The 22,838-nt window shown below is 42.0% G+C and overlaps 1 protein-coding gene across 1 annotated transcript in view; it reads right to left on the reverse strand.

The window, feature by feature from the left end:
• The window catches only part of DNAJC1 (DnaJ heat shock protein family (Hsp40) member C1), a 207,926-nt gene that overhangs the window by 24,931 nt on the left and 160,157 nt on the right, over window positions 1–22,838 (reverse strand). Inside the window, exon 9 of the mRNA XM_089693746.1 lies at window positions 11,726–11,845. Coding sequence (XP_089549872.1) covers window positions 11,726–11,845 — 120 coding nt within the window. The remainder of the gene's footprint in view (window positions 1–11,725; window positions 11,846–22,838) is intronic.

The following is a 22,838-nucleotide window of genomic DNA, read 5'->3' on the forward strand; positions in this document are numbered from 1 at the left end:
ACAATTCTGTCTGTCCCTGAGTAACAATTCTGTCTGTCCCTGAGAATGAATTCTGTGGCCCTGAGTAAGAATTCTCTGGCACTCAGTAACAATTCTGTCTGTCCCTGAGTAACAATTCTCTGGCACTCAGTAACAATTCTGTCTGTCCCTGAGTAAAAATTCTGTGGCCCTAATAACGTTTCTGTGGCCCTAAGTAACAATTCTCTGGCACTGAGTGAAAATTCTGTCTGTCCCTGAGTATGAATTCTGTGGCCCTAACTAGCGTTTCTTTGTCCCTAAATAACGATTCTGTGGCCCTCATTAACAAGTCTGTGTCCCTGAGTAATGGTTCTCTGTCCCTAAGTAACTTCTCTCTGTCCCCAATTCTCGTTTCTGTGGCCCTAACTCTGTCCCTGTCCCTAGTACAGAGCGGTCTGCCTCTGTTCAATGACTGCAGGCAAATGAAGATTTCCAAAATGGCCGCTATATATACCTCGACCATTACACAGTGCTGGCTGGCTGGCTGCTGATTGGCTGATGCGATCACATGTCGTTGAGGAATGCATTATGGGGCAGCGCGCCTTGTCTGCGCGCCTTCCCCGACATCCCCGCTCCGTCGCCGCACATGTCAGCCGCCATTTTCGGAAAAATTTCGATTCGCGCGTCCGAATTAGGCTGTTTTTCGGATTCGGCACGAATCGAAATTTTTCCGATATTCGACTCGAATTCCACTTCGGATACTTCGATTCGCTCATCTCTAGTGACAACTATCAAAAAAGGGATTTCCCCCAATTTGGGAAGGTTTTCTCCTAATTACGGACAAGCCTCTGAGGCAGGAAGTGTGGGAAATTCTCCCCAACAAAAAAACCAGCAATAAAAAGCAGCTCTAAAGCTGGTAATACACTGGGAGAACTTAATTTTAAACTGTTATTCAAATGTTTGGGGGGCTTTGCCACTGCATTACAGGTGACAGCTCCCTGGCGGGGGTCAGTCATGTGGGTTCATAAAAGCATCCGAATAAGCTCAAGCCCAGCTCTAGCAAAGAGTAAGTTGAGATATAAGAATTAATAAAAGGATAAGGAAAGCACCGCAGTTCATATATTTGCTACCCAGGGCAACAAAACTATTTTCAATAATAATAATGAAATTAAACAAATATAAATAATGGCGAGAAAAGAAACACCAACAATGAAAACTGCTCACATTGGTGGTCAGTGGAGAAATTCCCCCTTAAATTGGTAATCAATGGTGCGAATGGTTAATTATCTAGGAGCAGAAACAACCCAGTGCTCAAAGAACCCATAATGACTTCTAGAGGAACCGTGGGGTTTCACAGAACCTTGGATGAGAAAGGATGTTCTTACTCAACACTCGTCCTATCTCAGTCCATGCTAAAAAAAATGGTTTTCTGAAGGCCTTGAACCATTTAAACCATCATAAACCAGGACTAAACAATGCAGACACGAGTGATCATTGGAAACACTTTTAAAATGGTGTTGGGGAGGTTTGGGGGGGTGATGTAGATTAATTCGCCAGTATATGGCTGAGGAAGATACCACACAACCTGATGGAAACTATTCAATGATATAAAGAACATGCAGATCTCACACTTGCAGGTCCAAACCCTGGAATGTTACTAGGCTGAAGTACCACTGAACCACCATGCTGCCAAAAATATTTGTTCCATACATAAAAAGCACTGATTTGTTACACATAGCGCAGACCAACTGATACAGTACAGTAAGATAAAAACAAGCCCCCAGTCCCAATGGAAGGAGCCTTATACAGAAAAATAAGGTCAGTGATCAGTCAAGCTTCTCCTATTCCAGTAAAAAGCAGGATATTGAAAGGAAGAGTGCAAGTGGTTGCTACAGGCAAGAAACGGTTTTCATGAATAAAACCCAACATGGCTGACACTAAACGTTATCTTTATTCTCCAAAAATAAACCATACACATCCACTACTTAGTGACCATGTAATCTACTTTCTATGAAATTCATTTTAAGGACTCATTTAATCTTGCTTTGAGTTCAACACAAATTAAAGCACCTACCGCTTCAACATACTTTTTTTAATGTGTTTTTGATGCTTCTGTGATGGTTCGCTTTTTTGAAGCTTTAATGAACCTTGGCAGATGCCCTGTGTGTTGATTTTCTATTTGTTTTAAAGAGGCTCAGTAGTACCCCCACTCAGCAGATCCTCAGCTCCTTAGTACCCAGTTCAGCATTGTTACCCTTGTTCGGCAGATCCCCGCCTTATTAGGACCCTTGTTCAGCAGATCCCCTGCTTAGTAGTACCCCCTGTTCTGTTGATGCCCCACTCAGTAGTACCCCCAGCTTTGCTGATCCCCTGCTCAGTAGTAACTCCCTGTTCAGCTGATGCCCTTCTTAGTAGTACCCCCAGCTCTGTTGAGCTCAGCTCAGTAGTAACCCCGTTTTGCAGAAAGACTGCTCAGTAGTAACCCTCAGCTCTGTTGCACCCTCGCTCAGTAGTAACCCCCAGCTCTGCTGATTCCCCCCTCAGTAGTACCCCAAGCTCTGCTGATCCCCCACTCAGCAATAATCCCCAGTTCTGCTGATCCCCCACTCAGCAATAATCCCCAGCTCTGCTGATCCTCCTGTCTCTGGTCCCTGCTCACCTCCTGCTATATTGCGCTTATGTTTTGCACCACAGCTGACATTGCTAGTTTCTTCTGCTCTGGTCTGCCAGCTTTGCTGATCCTTCACCACTCAGTCCTCTTTCTTCAGTCCCTGCTCACCTTCTATTATAGCATTGCCATGTTGGACACCAGGGGGTTTATTTACTAAAGCTGGAGAGTCCAAAATCAGACTCCCTTCTGCATAGAAACCAATCAGCTTCCAGGTTTCATTGCCAAAGCTTCATTGAACAAGCTGAGGTTAGAAGCTGATTGGTTTCTATGCAGAAGGGAGTCTGATTTTGGACTCTCCAGCTTTAGTAAATAAACCCCCATGTGTGCAATCTACTAGTTGCTCTGCTCCAGTCCGGGCCCTGCTGACCTTCCTGCTGCTCCATACTGCACACCAGATGCAACGTCTTCCCCAGGCACTTCCAGAATATACACACATGAACCAGAAGTGACTGCTGATGATGTCTTTCTGGTTCGCTTGTTGGTCTCCCAGTGCATCCTGGGATATCTCATACCTGCAATACCATTAAAACAAAGCAACGCTAAAGCTGAATAAAAGCCTCTCGAAAGCTGCAGGTGCTGCAAGCGAGCTTTGTCATAGACCTTTATGGAGGCTTTGAAGAGGATTTGCAGCACCATGAAAGCAACATGGGGTATAATTTGTGAAGCAAAGCAAACACAACGTGTGAACAGGACTGTAAGCTAAACATTTTATTTAGTGACAAGGGCTTTGATTGGCATTCAGAGTGCTTTTAAAAAATTGTAAAACGAGCCCTTACTGTGTCTTTCTGCTTCCTCATAATGCACTCCATGATCTCCCCAACCTCTGAGAAGTCCATGTTAGTTGTGGTCCCGTGCATTGCTCTATCTGAACTACCCATCCCATAGTCCATCTTGGGAGCAAGCAGGAGACTGTGGCTACATACAATGGTACCATGGAGAAGGAATGTAGCCACCCTCTAACAGGAAATCAGATAATAGCAGCAAAGAAAAAAAAAAAGGGATTCGGACACGGCTGAGAGCAATAGAAAGAACAAAACAAGGTACTTTTTAGAGTTAAGAGTACATACTTGAATAAAATACTTTTTAAACCAGAGTTTAGTGTCACTTTAAAGCCCCAACATGGATGGCATAGCTTGAAGCTTCTGGAAGGAGCCTGAGGCAAGAATCCTATTTCTTTGCGCTAAAAGGTTCAACCTGAGAAGGGCTTATTTTTCCCTTAAATTAACTTCTACTATTTCTCTCTGGCGGCAGGAGGGACAGTTTATCTGAGTCGGGCACCACTGCTCGTATGGCGAGGCAGCGCAGTAATTAAGAAAGTTGCTTTAAATCTATCCACCTGTCTGTTGTTTTGCTGCCTACCTGAGCCCTTTTCCAGGCAGCCAGCAAATCCCCTATCAGTCTGTTATCGCAACCTGAATGCAGGAGATTAGTAACCACAGAGAGACGCCGAGTTGGTTTACATCCTCCCGGGCCAGAGAGCCGTACCGCTTCACAAGTATGAAATCCGAGAATTTGTGGCCTTTAATTTAAAAAACCTGCAGCTAATAATCACATTATGGCCTGTTTTGCATGCCAGACAGTTTGTGTTTCCTGTTATTTTTACAATTTAAGTAACCTTTGTGGTTACAAAAATCATCTGGTGAAAGCTATAAATTAGCACTGTAAACATTGTAACTGTGTGAAGTGTGTGTGGCCACTGTAAGATCATGTAATTATAATCATCTTGCTCTGTACATCACTGTCCCTTGAGCAACAGCACTCAGTGAAAACGGGAGACTTTAAAGTAAACCAGTCAGTAACAATCGATAGTAAAAGATGCATGTCTGTCTGTGCTGTCAGGCAGCTTGCGGAACCCCGGGAGCCCCGAAACCCAAGGTGCTCTATTATAGAAAGATGGAACCTTGACAATCTGCTCCATTTTTCTGTACCTTCCCGATTGCTTAGTGAGGTGTCCATCAAATTTGAGGTCCAATAGCAAGAAGACGGTTCACATCAGAGCTACAATGTACAGAGCAGATCTGAGCATCTCTGTACCTTGTGATTGCTGCAATGAATCAAACATCATCAGAAGGGCGGCAGCAGATGCAGATTCACCTTCACTACCTCCTCCTTGTACATCAGTGATGTATTTAGTACACCATTACCAAACTCTATGTTAACCCCTTAATACCTCTTAGATTGTAAGCTCCAAGGATCAGGGCCCTCCTGTCCCTCTTGTATTGAACTGTATTGTTGCTGTATTGTCTCCCGTTATATTGTAAAGCGATGAGCAAACTGTTGGCGCTATATAAATCCTGTATAACAATAATAATATTAATAATACCAGCATATTTCTTCATTTCCAAAGAACACGTGGCCAACAATTAGATCACTTCTGAACATCTACTTTATTAAAAAGTGTGTTTTAGGTGGCGGTGGAAAGAGTGGTTTGCACAGTTCTGGAATGTTTCATTGATTTTTTTTTTTAACAGATGGTTAAGAAAACATTTTTATTTTCAAAATATTATTTTCCCTCGCACAGTCCAGACACAGGCTGGGTGGACCCAAGATGACCTGGGCTCAGAGTAAGTGGGTTGAATGATTTTGGTCATCAGGCCTTGCAGCAGAAAATATTATCATTGGAGAAATCTCTAAATTCCAGGTGAATATTGCTTATTTTTTCTTTTATGGGCTATTCATTTTAATTTTTGCTAGGAGCTTTACAATCAAATGTATTTTTCTAGATATTCAGAATAAATGGAGACTATATTTAAATATTTAAAATGCTGTTTATGTCCTGAAATATGTAATAAAATTAAATCATTTTAAATCAATTAACACTGAATATACTGTACATGTCAATAGACTTAACTGTGATTTCTTACACAGACAAATGGTTTCTTATACATAATGTAATGTAATTCCACGCAAAGAAAGTAATGAAACTGTATATTTATACATACATAAATACAGTATACAGTTATGCTCAGTATTTTCTGAGAACATGCTGTATCCATCTTGCCATCAATTCTCACCAGATTCCCTGTGCCTTTAGAGCTCACACACCTCAAAAACATCAGTGAGCCACCACCATGCTTCACAGTGGGGATGGCATACTTGTCACTATAGGCCTTGTTGACCCCTCTCCAACCATAGTGCTTATGGTTGTGACCATAAAGCTCTATCTGGGTCTTGTCACTGCAGATTACAGTGTGCCAGAAGCTGCGAGGCATGTCAATGTGTTGGGCATATTGTAACTTGGCTTTTTTGTGGCACTGGCACAGTAAAGGCTTCTTTCTGGCAACTCGACCATGCAGCTCATGTTTGTTCAAGTATCATCGTATTGTGCTCCTTGAAACAACCACACCATCTTTTTCCAGAGCAGCCTGTTTTAATCCTCAGGTTATCTGTCAGTTTTTCTTTGTCTCCTGCAATTCTTATGGCAGTTGTGGCTGCAATCTTTCTTGGTCCACCTGACCTTGCCTTGGTATCAAGAGATCCCAGAACTTTCCACTTCTTAAAAAGTGATTGAACAGTAGACTGGAATATTCAAGGCTTTGGATATCTTTTTATGCTTTTTTCCATCTTTATAAAACTCCATTACCTTGTAATGCTGGTCTTTTGATAGTTCTTTTCTGCTCCCCATGGCTCAGTATCTAGCCTAGTCAGTGCATCCACCTGAGAGCTAACAAACTCCTTGCCTATGTATGCACAACACTAATTGCAATTTAAAAAGCCAAACATTCCAGGGTATGTAAACTTTTGATCGGGGCCATTTGGGTGATTTCTGTTATCATTATGATCTAAAAGGGAACCAAACAAATACAGTATGTGATAATAAATGGCTTCATATGATCACTGTCCTTAAATAAAAGACAGTTTTTGGCATGATCAGTCATGTTTTCAATATAAATGCCAACATTTCACGATTTCTGCCAGGGTATGCAAACTTTTGAGCACAACTGTATATGTATATATATATATATATATATATATATATATATACACACAGACACATACATACACTTCCATCTATCTACATATATCTATCAGCCTATATCCGTCAATCTATACATTATTTCACAATTGGTCAAATTTCTGATAATAATAATACATTTTTTCATAGAAGGAATATTATTGAATTGTACTGCATGTGTAGTACCAAGTTTGGCTTTTTAGAACAGCCCCCTAATCTGCAGAACACATAAGCACAACTGGGAAGTATCCTGACCTGAATAGTTATGACTAGACAACAACTTCTCTTGTTAGTACATTGGGTACAATGTCTCCACTTTTTTCTTTTTAGTAAACATAAGTCAGATGGGGGAAAATAGGTGGATTGTTCTTGAAGACCAGGAATAAGCTGTAAGCCCGAGGCTAGGGGCCGTGCTCAGAAAGTGGGTCAAGCAACAGATGTGAGTTAGCTGATGGGAAGAAGGGGCTACAGGTAACCAGGTCAGCAGGCAGGAGCCGTGATTACAGCACAGACAATCTGCTTTTCCCTTTCATAATAAGGGAAACAACCTAATTAACCCCGGCCTGTCAGATGTTCAATTCACTAACTGCCCAGGAAAAATAAAAAGTCTGTAGTTTTTTTGTTTTTTTTTAAATAAGTGCCTTTGTACAATTTAAAATAAAAATAAAAAACATGTTTATTGCCTTATTGCCTATGGTATATGTATCTGGAACAAAAGTTTTGTTCATTGCTCATAGGGCTTGTGCTTCCTGAGCGCTCGTGCTCAATAGTTGTTCTTCACTGCTCCAAATACAGGGGGGCTTATCCTGATATCTCAGCAGTTATCCAGTAATGTTGGCTATTGACTAGTAGAATTGAATTTGAAAATATAATGGTTAGTAGGGTCAAAAGCAACATTCATTTTCTACCACAGTGAAGATAAAATTTGAAGGTGCAGAATGCAATGTTCTTCATGAACAAAATAATTTCTAACAGTGTATGTGGTTTATGTTTGGGAAAGTTCATTCTTTCCAAAATCGAATGTTAAATACAAATGTTAAATGAAGTATTACTCCATGTTTGTCATGTCATCAAAGAGAATATTCATACGAACGTTCATTTGAACATCTACTGGTGTATAGCCAGTTTTGGTAAATCTAAATTAGAGTGTTCAAAGACTACATACAGTGGCGTCGTTATGGGGGTGCGGACCGTACATGGGTGACACCCGCCAAAGGGGTAACATCAGGGGCGGTCTGCACCCCCATAGTGACATGGCCAGTAGGGGGCCCCAGGAGAGACTCGTTGCTGGATCTAGGAGGGGTGACACCCGTCAAAGGGGTGACATCAGGGGCAATCTGCACCCCCACAGTGATATGGCCAGTAGGGGGCCCCAGGAGAGACTCGTTGCTGGATCTAGGAGGGGTGACACCAGGGGCGGTCTGCACCCCCATAGTGATATGGCCAGTAGGGGGCCCCAGGAGAGACTCATTGCTGGATCTAGGAGGGGTGGCACCCGTCAAAGGGGTGACATCAGGGGCAATCTGCACCCCCATAGTGACATGGCCAGTAGGGGGCCCCAGGAGAGACTCGTTGCTGGATCTAGGAGGGGTGACACCCGTCAAAGGGGTGACATCAGGGGCAATCTGCACCCCCATAGTGATATGGCCAGTAGGGGGCCCCAGGAGAGACTCGTTGCTGGATCTAGGAGGGGTGACATCAGGGGCAATCTGCACCCCCATAGTGATATGGCCAGTAGGGGGCCCCAGGAGAGACTCGTTGCTGGATCTAGGAGGGGTGACACCCGTCAAAGGGGTGACATCAGGGGCAATCTGCACCCCCATAGTGATATGGCCAGTAGGGGGCCCCAGGAGAGACTCATTGCTGGATCTAGGGGGGTGCTGCAGATTTCAGTGGTGCCTCTCCCTTCCGCCTCTACCCCACTCGCCATGCCCAGCCGTCATACTCCTTCTCCCAGGACCGAGAGACATCATAATGTGGAGGGAACGGGGTGCCAGTAGACATTGCTAGCGCCCAGCATCCGGGTACTGCCTCGTTGTGATCTCCAGCACCCACATCATCTCTTCCCATCTCTTACACAGGTTAAACAGCCAAGGAAGCATCCCCTAGGCTCCTCCCTATAATGGCCAGTGAAGAAAACGGAGGGCAGAAGTGAAGGAAAATTAATCTGAAAGGAGAGTGGCAAGGCATAGGTAAGAAGAAAAGGAGAATGTTCAGGCTGGACAGTATGCATTTATAGAGAATGATCACAGATTGTGAGAGAGGTCTCTTTCCACCCCCTTCCCTCTCTCTCACCTCTCTCCCTCACCCCCTTTTTCTCTCTCATCCTCCTCTCTTACCCCCCCGATTCCCCCTCTCTCACCCCCCCACACCACCTCTCACCCCTCTTTCGTTCTCACCCCCCCTCCCTCTCACCCTTATTGGTGGAGGGGGGTGACCCCATGTTTTACTGAGCCAAGTGACACCGACCTTAGTGACACCACTGAATGTATAGTCAGATTGAAACGTTCATGGCAACGTATAGAAGGGATTGCATTCTTTACTTTTCATGGCAATAATTCTACAATTTAATCTACAGAATTATAACAATATGTTTAAAAATATTGAGTGCACAGACACAGCAGCTTTCCATAGAGCCTCTTATGATAGGTTCAATAAACATTCATACTGTATATTAAAAACCATGTCTGAACAGAAATGTATGATAGTCTGTGCACACCACAGGAACCAATCAAAATCTTCCATTGAATTCTGCCACAATAAGAAAGAGAACCTAATCACTGCGGCATGAACAGAGACACTTTTTTGCCTCACATATGTTGACAAGTAAGAAGCGCTGAGGCCCACTAAAGTGTATCTCCAGGTAAAACATTTTTTTTTTAGTTTTGGATAGTGTGGAGAAAGGTCAGACCCTCAAGTTTGTATTGCAATCTGTGTCCCCATTGGGGAAAGTGTCTCCAAAACAAATGGTGAGAGGAAGTCTTTCAATGGAGGCGCCAGAGGAAAACTGTCTAAGAAGGGAAATTCTATATACTTTGGGAGATTTCCTACAGCTTACTGGAGCATCTTACAGTAAAGTGAAGGGAAATTTCCCCAATGGTACTTAGATAGCAAAAATAATCTGAGGACGTGTTTGAATCCTTCCACTACTTTATCCAAAACCAAACAGTTAATATTTGCCCAGAAAAGGGCTTTAAGTTAAAAACAGGGGCTGTTCAACTCCAAAAGTGGGATGGTGAAAGCTATGTCTTTAGGAAGAAGGCCCAAATGTCTTAAGCTGAAGTTTAGCTATGGCAGTTTTTACATAGTTCCAACTTGGACCAATGTAAGTATGTATGTGCCATACCTGTGGGATCGCTGTAGTAGGAACACGTCTACACATTGAGGTGGATGGACTGTTCACTTGTGAAAATTAATTTATCTCGGTACATTATTTGTACGAGTTTCACACTTTTTATATATAAATTAATCTGTTTGGTATTTACACTTTTAGAAAATTTGGTGTCAAGAATTCTAGTTATATGTATAATTTTTTTAAGTTTCTGGTACTCTTTCTAGGTTAGCTGTACACTAAGATTTTTAGTTGTACACCGAGTTTTGGTCGAGCATTTTTTAAACTTCTTATTTTAAAGTGATATTAAAGACAATAAAATAACAAAACATGGTATACTTACCAGCTCTGTGCAATGGTTTTGCACAGAGCAGCCCCAGACCTCCTCTTCTCGGGTCCCCACCATCACCCCTGGCCCCTTCCTCCTTCCAGATGCCCCCAGAGCAAGCAGCTTTCTATGAGGGCATCCAAGTAGGCTCGCTCCGGAACTTCTGCTTTGCGTGTCCATTCACACACACAGTCATGGCTCAGCCTCACCCCCCCCCCCTTCTCATTGGCTCACTGGCTCCCACTTCTGTCTCAGCCAATGAGAAGAGAGAGTCCCCAGAGAGCCGAGGCTCTCAAGCACATCATTGGATCAGGTTCAGGAAAGTATTAGGGGGGCTGGGGGAGCTGCTGGGCACATGTTTTTTTACCTTCATGCATCACACTAGTTTATAGTTATTAATTGTTAATTTATTAATTAATATGTGTTCATATACTTGGTTTAGTGCAAAAGGATTCTTGTTTGCCTTTTTGAGTGATGGGGAGTTTTTTTAGCACTACTACAGTGATCGCCATTAGCTTCTGAATCCTGTGCTGATAGTATGCCCTGCTGCTTACTGAACATTTCACAATGAAAGAAAACTGTTATTTGATTGGACAAGGTTGAGATTCTGATGCCACCAGCCTGCTTCTCCACCTTGTTCAATCAGAGAATGCTTTGCGGTCATTGAGAAAATGTAAAGTGTTCTCTGAATGGCGTCCGCGCCAAGTGGGTGACTTCCTATGTTCAAAATGCAGAGGGCAGCTGTTCAGCACAGGTCTAAGAAGCTAGCCAATACTAGTGATTTAAACATTTCCATACCTAACTTCAGCATAATCAGATACAATGACAGTGGCCAATGTACAGAATGTGCAACATATGTAACCGGCTATATAAATTGTTGCTGTGCCCTAGTAATAAATGAACAGGCAGCCTATCCTCGTGTGAACAACTCATCGAATGTTTCAAAGCACATGGAACCACTCAGTCAGCAACTGGCCATAAGGGAGCATGAGTGAGGAATTCAAAGTACAGCTTCTACCTACATCAAAATAACCAGCTAAGCTAATCACTATGGTGTATACACAATGCAGAATTCAGATCATCAAAAAGAAAAAAATACACACACAGCAAGAAATTAACATGTCTGTGCAAGAAAGTGAACGCACTGACATGAGAGTTCTACCCAAGTGACTGGAACGGGTTTCAACCAACAATATAAATGGCATTGTTTTTCTGCGATCAGGTTACAGTAGTCTAAACCTCTAAACGCCCAAATCCCCAGTACAGCTGATCAGTTACAACTGTTAATTGCAGAGCAGGGGACCTGCCCACATCTGCTCCTTGCTTACTTAGTTAATGGTTCACTTCCAGGACCTGTAAAAGGATTGTGGATTCTGAAAAGAAATACAGAGTCGGGTTCCATTCACTGGCTACCTCTCACACTGCCCGGTCCTGCTCTTAGTTTTGTCACTTGTGGTACAACTCATATCTCTGCAAACTCACATCTGTCACCGATCGACCCAGTTCATGAGCAATCTTTTCCCATCGACCTGGAGTTCCTCCTGGGAACTTGACCATACTTCTCGCCAACTGGCTGAGGTCCTCCTCCGTCCATTCAGGTGACTGAAAGAAAAAAAATATATTGTTAGAAGAAAAGTAACAGTAGCAAGCATAAAAAAAAAAAAAGGAAAGTAGTAATAATAATCACAGCGCACAAATGGGGCTCATTAATGAATCTGGAGCAAAGGAAGAACAGTGGTGTTGTTGTCACATTCTACCGCAATGTTAACTGAAAGAGGGCTGGTTATAATATCTGAACTTCTCATTCATTTTCTTTTTTCTCTATCAGGACAGTGTTTTTTTGAAAAACAAATACTAAAAGTGTTGGTTTGATCTTTCACAGAAAAAAAAAACAAGGAGAGTAACTGAGAACACCTTCCCCCACCTCTCCTGTCCCTGGTGCATATACCTTGTATGTTTCCCACCTTTCGTTGCCCTCGCTAGCCAGTATAATGGTCCAGGACATGGCCGGATGAGGGGTGCTGGGGTGGGCTGAGCCCCCCCCCCCTTCATCCAAAGCAATCAGCTCCCTCACTCCTACCTCCAAGGCTGCTGTTAAGGGGATACCATAAGGTCTGCAGGGGGATGGGGGTGGGGGACAGCAGAGCTGTACATAATGTTGTCACTTACCATCATTTCGGATCTCCCATATTAAAATAAATGTCCTCCCAGCTGCCTGCATAGTAAGTTAGCCAGCTGGGACTCAGGAGATCCCAAGTGATGTCAAGAGGGAGGGGGCTTATGGGAGGAATTCAGCTACCCATTGGCTGAGGAGGCAGCAGGAGGCGGGCTGAATTGTCTCTCACTGCCTCCACAGCCAATGGGTACACAGGGTGCACTGTCCATCACCAAAATCAAGCCTTCATCCCACGGGCTTCCTGTGTTGCTGCAGGATGGATCGGCTCTGTAAAGAAGATCCTGCCAATGACTGAGGTGAGGGAGGATCGAGGTGTTTTGTCCCAGCAGTAATTGATAGGGAGCTGCTAGACCTGCTTGAACTGCCTGTGTAGGGCATAGCTTGTGCCCCCCTTTGATACCAGTCATTGTAAATGCCACCCATATTTAACAGGGTAAAAGTAACCTTACTCCTGTGCAGCATAGAGGTCAGCTTATTGCCACCATGTTAAAAAAGACAGAAAAATGGGTGGCGTTACAATGACTGGTATTAGGCTAGGATCACATTAGCTAGTCCTCTGAAAAGCAATCCGTGGTGGATGGTTTTTTTTGGAGTGTGGCTAAGCAGCCAAGTTCAGGAATTCAAGAGGCAAACTTGCCTTCCTAAATCCTGTTTGTTTTGTTTTTTTTTTTTTTTCAAACTGCAGTTTATACTGGAGATAATATGCTGCAACTGCAAGCCAAGTGTTTTGGCTCACAGTTACGGTGTGGCCCTAATGACTTGAATGGCCAAGTTTGACAAGCAATGCTGCCTGTCAACTCAACATGCTGCGTTAAATTTGCTGCAGCTTGTGAATGGCCTCCTCCAGTTGGATTTTAGACTTCAGGTTGGACGCCAGGTGATGGTGAAACTGTAGCTCAGCCATCCGTTTTCATCACCCCCTGACCATCTCTCTGAATGATGTAACGGGGCTCTTGGGACCCAGAGGTAAGAGGGAGAAACCCCGGGGACCTTAATATAAGGGGGACTCTAGGGACTCTGATGACTCTGGGGATCCTAATGCAAGGGGGGTGACTCTGAGGACCCTGATGTAACTAGGGGGGCTCTTGGGACCCTGATGTAAGGAAGAAGCAGACCCTGATATAATGGGGGGACTCTGGGGACCCCAATGTAAGAGAGGTGTACGTGGGGGTGACTCTTGGCACTTTGATGTAAGGGGGTTGACTCTGGAGACACTGATGTTGGGGGGGGGGGGGGGGGCTCTTGATACCCTGATGTAAAGGGGAAGGACTCTGATGTAGAGGAGGGACTCAGGAGGAACTCTAATGGGGATTCTTGATGTAAAAGGGGAATCTGATGTGAACAGGTTGTCTCGTCCTGATGCTGTACTTTAGATGTTGTATTGTGTGCTACTTACTCCTGACCCCTGCACTCTATACATTATGTTGTACATTACATAGTCCTAACCAAAGTGTTCATTGTCCCGACAGTTGCTGGTTTTAATGAATTTCTTCTTTAAGGTAAGCTCAGACAAAGTGATCACCTTTGGTGTGCAGAAAAGCATATGTGATAGAAACATTTAAATATTTAAAAATGATGCTTCATTCTGTAGTTTATGTGTATCTGTGAGATTGTCACTTGGGACATAGTATGTAGGAGTATTGTGTGGGTACAAGGATGTGGTATATGTGTGCGATGTATACCGCCACTAGGCAAAGATTCGGTTTAATCATCCCCCTTTAAGCCCTCTTTACTGTTAGGCAAATTCTGTCATCTGTGTCACTTGCTACTGATCTCTAAACTGTGCCTCATCTACTACTCACCCCTTTCCTCTGCCTCACTGACCCCTGTCCTCTGTCGTGCTGACCCCTATATACTACCCTACAAACTGCTGATGCTATCCTCTGCCCTTCTTACCCCCTATACACTACCCTGATGACCTCCCATCCTCTGCCCCCTTGACATTTTTTACTGCACCCCCACATCAGCCAGTAGATCTAGATCTGGTCCAGAAATTTTAAATATTACTACCTGCAAACAATGAAAATGATTTTGAGGCTACTTTCTTCCAAAACGGTCCAAAACAAAGAAGAAGTTCTCATTGGTCAGCGTAGTTACATAGCCACCGTGGACCAATGAGCGCTTGCCTCTGCAAGCAATATGCTGCTAAACAGCCTCCAGAAAGATGGGAATCATATAAATGTTACATTCAGTGGTGACTGCTTACAATCCATTGCTTCCATTTTTTACCTGAGAGAAGAACCAATGCACTAAGACACCCCAAGAAAACATGGGGACAATCCATAAACGCCATGCATATAGGACTTGGTTGGAACTGCAAGGCCACACAGTGCAGGGAACATGGTCATTGTTCTAACTTATAATGTTAAGCTGACCACTGAGCATGTGCTATGCAATCTGAATGTATGATCCCTTTTAGATCGATCATAAACTATGCAGGGTATGGGCTTGTCTAAATTAAAGGATTTGGTAAATCTGAATACAAGTTACTCGCTAGGGGGAGAACCTCTGGGGGTATTGAGGATGGAAAAGAATCTGGGGTCTTATTAGATGGCAGACTCAGCAACAGCATGCAATGCCAAGCAGCAGCAAACAAGGCCAGCAAGCTATTAACATGCATTAAAAGGGGGATTTACTCAAGAGATAAGACTATATTCTACCACTTTACAAAACTCTGGGTCATCCAAACCTTGAGTATGTCATCCAGTTCTGGTCACCAGTCCTCAGGAGGGATGTGCTGGAGAGAGTTCAGAGAAGTGCAACTAAGCTAATAAGGGGGCTAGAGAACCTCAGTTATTAGGGGCAACTACAATCATTAAACTTATTCTCCCTGGAGAGGAGAGATGATAGAGGAGATATGATTGCAATATACAAATATCTAAATGGTGATTCTAGAATATGGACAAAACTGTTCAGTTTCAGGCTGCTTAGGAGGACACGCGGCCATTCAATGAGGTTGGACGAGCAGCGGTAAACTGCATGGGGGGTTCTTTACGGTTAGAGTGCTAAAGATGTGGCACTCCCTCCTACAGTTGGTGGTATCAGCAGGAAGTGTAGATTTTTTTTAAACAAGTTTTAGATGGGTATCCTAGCGAACGCAATATTCGTGGATATGGGCAATGCTTGTGACTTAAAAACATATATCTACACACACACGTTGAACTGGATAGACTAGTTTCTTTATTCAACCTTACCAACTATGTAATTATGTAACTATGTAAAGGAAACATTGGATTGTATAGTCTATTACCATCTTTAGATTATTAAACTACCATATCTAAGAAAACTCTGTAGTGGCCAACAGATTCCTGATTACACTTGTACTTGTTAACATTATAAGACAATTTCAGTTTTTATATTCTTTATATTGATTTTTCATGTAAAAGAAAAATGACTAAGGCACTAAAATTACAGAGGCTGATAATCACAGCATACAGTAAAACGAGAAATGAAGACAATCATTGGTCATTACAAACAATTAACTAAAAAAATCATACTGAGAGACTGATAAGGAGAACGGAGTGTGAAGTCACCTGCTGACCCATTGAGTAGAATAAATGTTATTTTAGAGTAGTTTCCCTGCCAAAAGACTTTTTTTTACTATTGTTAATTAGCAGAAAGAAAGGAGTAAGAAGGGAAGAGCTCGGTGTGGGAGTTCAATGAGGGGTTAGTGAACAGTGCAAAGAGAAAAAGCACTGGGTGAGAAAGAGGAGGAAGAAAAAAGGAGAACAAGGGAACGGGGAAGACTGAACCAAGTGACAATGTCTGCTCTAGTTACCAGGTCCCGGGTTCACACCTAATATCCCATTGTAAGAATAGGAGAGGTAGAAAGAGTGGGTTTCAACTCACATTATTTATATTGTGGAAACTGAATGCGTATATGCCAGGTGGGCAGTAGGTCAGCAAGGGTCACTGATCAACTGCCTCAATGAAGCCCTAAGAATTTGAAACTCCAACAGACATTCCAGAAAATAGCCAACTGCTGAATAGGTAATTTATTGGGTTAATGTAAGCCTTTAGTAAATGGTTGTAGTTTTTTACCACATTATGATAGAAGACCATTTCACCCTTCACTTTTAGCTGCAGCACACATTGCTAGATATCTAGAAAGGGAATTTTGAGTCAGAGGAAACACTGCAAATGGTTGCTAAAATTACCCCTATTAAACGATAACCACGCCACACACCATACAATGTGGTAAAGGTTTATATGTTTTGCTAGGCCTGCATAATCCTTAAAAGGGTAAGACTGGGATATTTGACTTATTATTACTTTTCTTCATCCTTTCGGTATAACATCTTTGTGGAGACATCATTTTGACTGTACATTCATATGAAAGAATGGTACTATATGGCAAGCTCCCCTTAATATGTATACATTGTAACATAGTTAGTCTGGCTGAAAAAAGACAAAAGTCCATCCAGTTCAACCATAAAAAGAAAAAAAAAAAGTTATAATCCTATACCCACAGTTGATCCAGAGGAAGGCAAAAAACCCAGCAAAATATGATCCAATTTGCTCCTGCATGGGAAAAAAATTCCTTCTTGATCCCCCAAGAGGCAATCGGATATTCCCTGGATCAACTTTACCTATAAATGTTAGTATCCAGTTATATTCTGTGTATCCAAGAAAGAATCCAGGCCTTTTTTAAAGCAATCTACTGAGCTGGACAGAACCAACTCTTGAGGGAGTCTATTCCACATTTTCACAGCTCTTACTGTGAAGAAACCTTTCCATGTTTGAAAATTACATTTCTTTTCCTCCATTCGTAAGGTGTGCCCCCTTTTCCTTTTTGATGACCTCAGGGTGAATAGCTCTACACCGAGTTCACTATATGAACCACTGATGTATTTATACATGTTGATCATATCCCCCCTTAATCGCCTCTTCTCAAGAGATAATTCAAGAGAAATTCCTGTAACCCAACAATGTGCAAGTTTATGTCGTTTTGTGTTTTTGTATTGTACAGTTTACCATGCTGTCTAATTATGTTCATATTTGTTTTGTGGATTTCTTTCACTGCAACGTTCACACCTAAAGTATTGTAATTTTGTTCTGAAAAGTGGGCTTTGGCCTTTAATAAAAATTTACAATAATAAATAAAAAAAAAAAAAAAAAAAAGAGAGAGAGAGAATACATTCAGTTCCTCTAATCTTTCCTCATAGCTGAGCTCCTCCATGCCTCTTATCAGTTTGGTTGCCTTTCTCTGTACTTTCTCCAGTTCCCCAATGTTCTTTTTGTGAATTGGTGCCCAAAACTGAACTGCATATTCCAGATGAGGTCTTACTAATGATTTGTACCGGGGGAAATGATATCTCTCTCTCTGGAGTCTATACCTCTTTTAATACAAGAGAGGATTTTGCTTTATAAACCGCAGCTTGGCATTGCATGCCATTATTAAGCTTGTGATCTACCAAAACCCCCAGATCCTTCTCCACCATTGATTCCCCCAGTTGTACTCCCCCTAGTATGTATGATGCATGCATATTCTTAGCCCCCAAGTGCAGAACCTTACATTTATCAACATTAAACCTCATTTGCCACATAGTTGTACAATTAAACAGTGCATTGAGGTCGGCTTGTAAGTTGGAGACATCCTGTAAGAACGTTATTCCACTGCACAGCTTGGTGTCATCTGCAAACACTGAAATGAGATTTATAATCCCAGACCCTATATCGTTTATAAATATATTAAAAAGTAAGGGTCCCAACACTGAACCTTGGGGTACACCACTGACAACCCTAGACCACTCAGAGTATGAATCATTAACCACTACTCTCTGAATACGATCTTTTAGCCAGTTTTCTATCCATTTACATACAGATTTTTCCCAGCCTGTAGACTTTACCTTACACATTAGCCATGTGTGGGGAACTGTGTTAAGCGCTTTTGCAAAATCCAAGTATACCACGTCCACCGCCACCCCTCTGTCCAAGTCTACCACGTCCACCGCCACCCTGCTGGCCAAGGTTTTGCTCACCTCCTCATAAAAAGAAATCAGATTTGTTTGACAACTTCTGTCTTTCATTAATCCATGCAGTCTGTTGCTTAAAATATTTTTTTCCAGCAAGAACACATCTATGTTGTCTTTTATTAAACTCTCCAGTATCTTCCCAACTATAGAAGTTAAACTAATAGGTCTGTAATTACTTGGTAAAGCATTTGACCCCTGTTTAAATATTGACACCACATTGGCATTATGCTAATCCAGTGGTACTATGCCAGTCATTAAAGAGTCCCTAAAAATTAGAAACAATGGCTTTGAAATGACAGAGCTCAATTCTTTAAGGACCCGTGGGTGTATGCCATCTGGTCCAGGTGCTTTATTCACCTTTATACTGTCTAAATATTTTTGTAAGCCAATGTGGATCATCTGGAGCTGTGTCAATACCATACCCATTATGGACAAGAGCTCCCCCATGCTCCTTTGTATACACAGAGCTGAAAAAGGTATTTAATAAATTTGACTTCTCTTTGTCCCCAGTCACCCACTCTAGATTATTTTGTAAAGGGCCTACATCCTGGGACCGGACCTTTTTACTATTAATATATTTAAATACTTTTTGGGGGTTTGTCCTGCTATCTTTTGCAATCTGACGTTCATTTTCAATTTTAATTCCCTTTTTGCATATTCTGTTATATTCTTTGTAATGTTCTTTGTATATATTACTGGCAATTTTTTTTTAGAAATATGAAGGTGGTGTTACTTCATCTTCATTTCAGGGGTGCACAAACATACTCAATATTCTTACTATAATAAAAAAATCCTAACAAGTTTAGGTAACTAGTCCTCCTTTTGGAATTTTGGACCATAGGTATACGCACCCTCGTTCTTTGTTGTTTGTAAGTGTACATACCATTTTGGGGAATTGAATGTTATATATAGAAGGCATAAGTGGAAGTAAGACATTCCAGAATGCTACATAGCCATTCATTAGCAGAGTGGAATTTTCCAACTGCATCATTTACCCCAGCAAATCAATGACTACACTGTTCAACAGGTAAAAAGTTTTGGGCATAAAATTAGCTAATCTTACATAATTTTGGGTTGCTGAAAACGAAAATGACCCTAAAAAATGTTGATTGGCTCTAGTTTCCATGATATATTCAACCATCTAATGACATAAGCCATTCAAAATTATGATGCAACTTCAGCTGCATATTGCGCAATTGATACTGGTGACCAATAGAAAATTGCATGTATACTGAGATGATGCAATATTAGCCTTTAATTCCATCACTTCACTGCATAAAAGCTGCACTATCTGTAGCTGATTGTAGTTCGACAGCGTCTTTACATTTCGTTTTATGCTTATATAGGCTACTCAGTAATGCCTCGAACTTGTGTGAATAAAGCAGATAATTTCTGCTATATCTGCGGTGAAATAACTTTTATCTCACAAAAAAGGAGGATAACAGGAATGATTAAGAAAGCCTACAACTTGTATTTTGGCTGCAAGATAGGAGACCAGGACAAGAGCTGGGCACCACATATATGCTGCAATTCTTGTGGGATGGCACTGGAGCAATGGTTGAATGGAAAAAAGGCATCTATGCCTTTCGCTGTGCCAATGATTTGGAGAGAGCCAACAGATCATGTTAGTAATTGTTACTTTTGTATGGTGCCTCCAATTGTAAAAGGGCTAAATAAGAAGAAAAAGTTATCTGTGCACTATCCAAATATTCCATCGGCAATACGTCCAGTTCCTCATGGAGAGGGGCTACCAATTCCTAAAGAACCAGAATCCTTCGTGGTTGAGTCAAGTAAGGAAGAACCTGAAGCGTGTAGTCACGTGCAGTTGTAAGAGATAGCCCTTTCCTCGAATACAAGAGAAAAGCCAAGAGAAGCAAAACCGACACAAACTGAAGACAAAACTAGTGAGAATCCTAAGTATTAAAATGATTCAACTTAGCTTATGGCTATAATTTTTCTTGGTAATCCTATGCAATATATTATGCCATTTAGGCTTTGTTATGTAGTCAATATCACTTGCTTTATATTTGTGGAAAGACATCTATCTATATAATTATTGTGCATTATGTAGTCATTACGCCTATAGTAGAAAACTTTCCGTTTACAGAAAAACTAGAGCCAATTGACAAATTTCATTGTTATATTTGAACTCAGAATGTGAAATTCATTAAGAAATGGATCCTTTTGTTTCCAAAACTGGCAAAAAATAAAAATTTGTTGAACAGTGCTATCAGAGGGGATGTGCAGAAATGAAAGAGTAGCTAAGAGGAGTTGCTAGGTTCCAAATCTTTTGGATCTGTACCAGGCCTTGAAGAAGTTGTTCTTTATCTACATTGAAAATCGTAGTCTCTAATAACCAGGGTCGAGGGGGAGTAATCAAAGAAAATATTTTGTCTTGTAAGTTGCCTGGAGTATATACCTATTGAGGTTTGTGTGGTCCATGCAGGAGGTAAAGCAGTCTTAGCCCCAAGGGCAGCTGTCAAGGAATTTTAGTAAAATTCTTTTTAATTAATTTTACTACAACTAGCTCTTCTTTTTTTTTTTTTTTACTTTTTACATCATTTTATAAACATATTTTGGGCGTGATTCAATAAGGCATTTTCAATACATTGATGGTGGTGTGGATGCTGCCGGAAGCCAAGAGTCAAATTCATTAAAGCCAAGAGACGTTTTCATTAAAAATACCAATACATGTGCTAAATTCAATTAGTTCATAGTAGCTTTAATTTAATTGTCAGTATTGCTGCATCAGAATTGCTAAGGTATACCTCCATATCTAAGAAAAGTAGAGTATGGGAAGATGTCCTCCATGCTGATGTTATTTGTGTGGACTTGTTCCAAGGTTGTGTGCACAGTAATTCATTAATAATGTACTATATTAGTGTGAATATATATATAATAAATTAATTGACATCCACTCTCTGAGGTTTGTGAGACTCCTCCATATTGCATGTCGCACTGAACTGCATAACAATGGAAATTGTTTTCAATGGTGCCTGTTCACATCAAGCAACTCAGCACAGCTCAATTTTGGAAAAGGTTCATGTACTATGGTGCAATTCCAGCACAATTTTGGCCTCACAGAATATGCAAACCACTTCAAAGTAGCATCCAAGTTGCACTACATAATTGCACTGAAAGTGGGATCAAAATCGGATCGTAGCAGCGTGAACCTAGCCTCAAGGATAAATAAACCCAAGAACAAAAATGTCATTTAAGATGTGTTGGCTGCATTAGTTTTCTGGGTTTTTTTCAAGCGAATAACATTTCTAGCAATACAGATTGGTCTTGCCAGAAAAGCCATGTTCTTGTCACTTCCTGTGAGCTGCACCAAAGAACCTTTCAAGCTGTCTTCTGTAAACAACTGTTTGCCCTGCCCCTACATAATGAAGATAAAGAGATACTGACATGTTTGTAGTCCATATTAAGGGCACAGCCTAGGGTGACAACCATGGCTCCCTCCAAAGATACAGTGGAGGAGTGATAATGCCACCCAGGGACAGGAAAAGTGTTATTTCAAGGATTACCAAGTGAAAATAAAGCAAATGTAGCTTAAAGAAAAGAACTCAAATTCAGCCACCAGACCAAGGACTGGTAAGCTACAATATATACCATTTTTTGTTTTGGGTTTACATACACTTTAACTTTGCATGGCAGCCGCTCCGCTCCAGTCACATGGTCTCTCCGAGCGGCAGCTTCTAGGAGAGAGATATTGCAGGAGAGATTGCTGCCGCCGCCGCCGACTGGAGGTGTCTGGGAGATGAGGTCACCCATAGACTTACTATGGGGCATCTGTTGTTGGCTGCAACTCCTCTACACAGAAACTGCCCCTGACAACTGATCACGGGACTGGGCCGGAGCGGCTTCAGAATAGGTACGTTTACAGATCTTTTGTTTACAGGATTAGAGAGAATAGGCTTAGAATGGGGCTGGGAGTAGGTTTCGCCTTAGTTAACCCCTTAACGCCGGCGCCTCCTGGCCCTTTAAGAGTTTCAGAAGCCGGGAGGCGGGACGGCGGGGTTTAGGGATCATGTGACCGCTGTGACGACATGATCAGGAAAGGTCCCGATCGAAAGAGAAGACCGGGACCTTTCCGTGAGTACCGGACATGCGTGCTGGGAGTGCGCAGGGCGCGCGCTCTCAGCGCGTTTTTTTTTATAATTGAACGCAAATGTGTGGCTGCTTGGCATCTAGGCCCAGACCCCGGGAGGCCACACATTTGTGTGCGGCCTGCGTGAAGAGGTTAAACTTTGCCTAAACTTCCACTTTCAGCCTGGGTTCACACTGACGTTTTCTGTGCGAATTCCACACCGCATCACAATTGCACCCTATTCATCCGAATTTCTGTAGGTGTGTATGTTAAGTTAACAACACCCCGAAATCAGTCCACAAAATGTGGTGCGATGTGCAGAATCGGATTGCATATGTGTGAATACCCATGCGA

The sequence above is a fragment of the Staurois parvus genome, unplaced genomic scaffold, assembly GCF_062004578.1.
Source record: "Staurois parvus isolate SC_StPar_1 unplaced genomic scaffold, SC_StPar_1.0 ptg000636l, whole genome shotgun sequence".
In the NCBI taxonomy this organism is placed as follows: Eukaryota; Metazoa; Chordata; class Amphibia; order Anura; family Ranidae; genus Staurois; species Staurois parvus.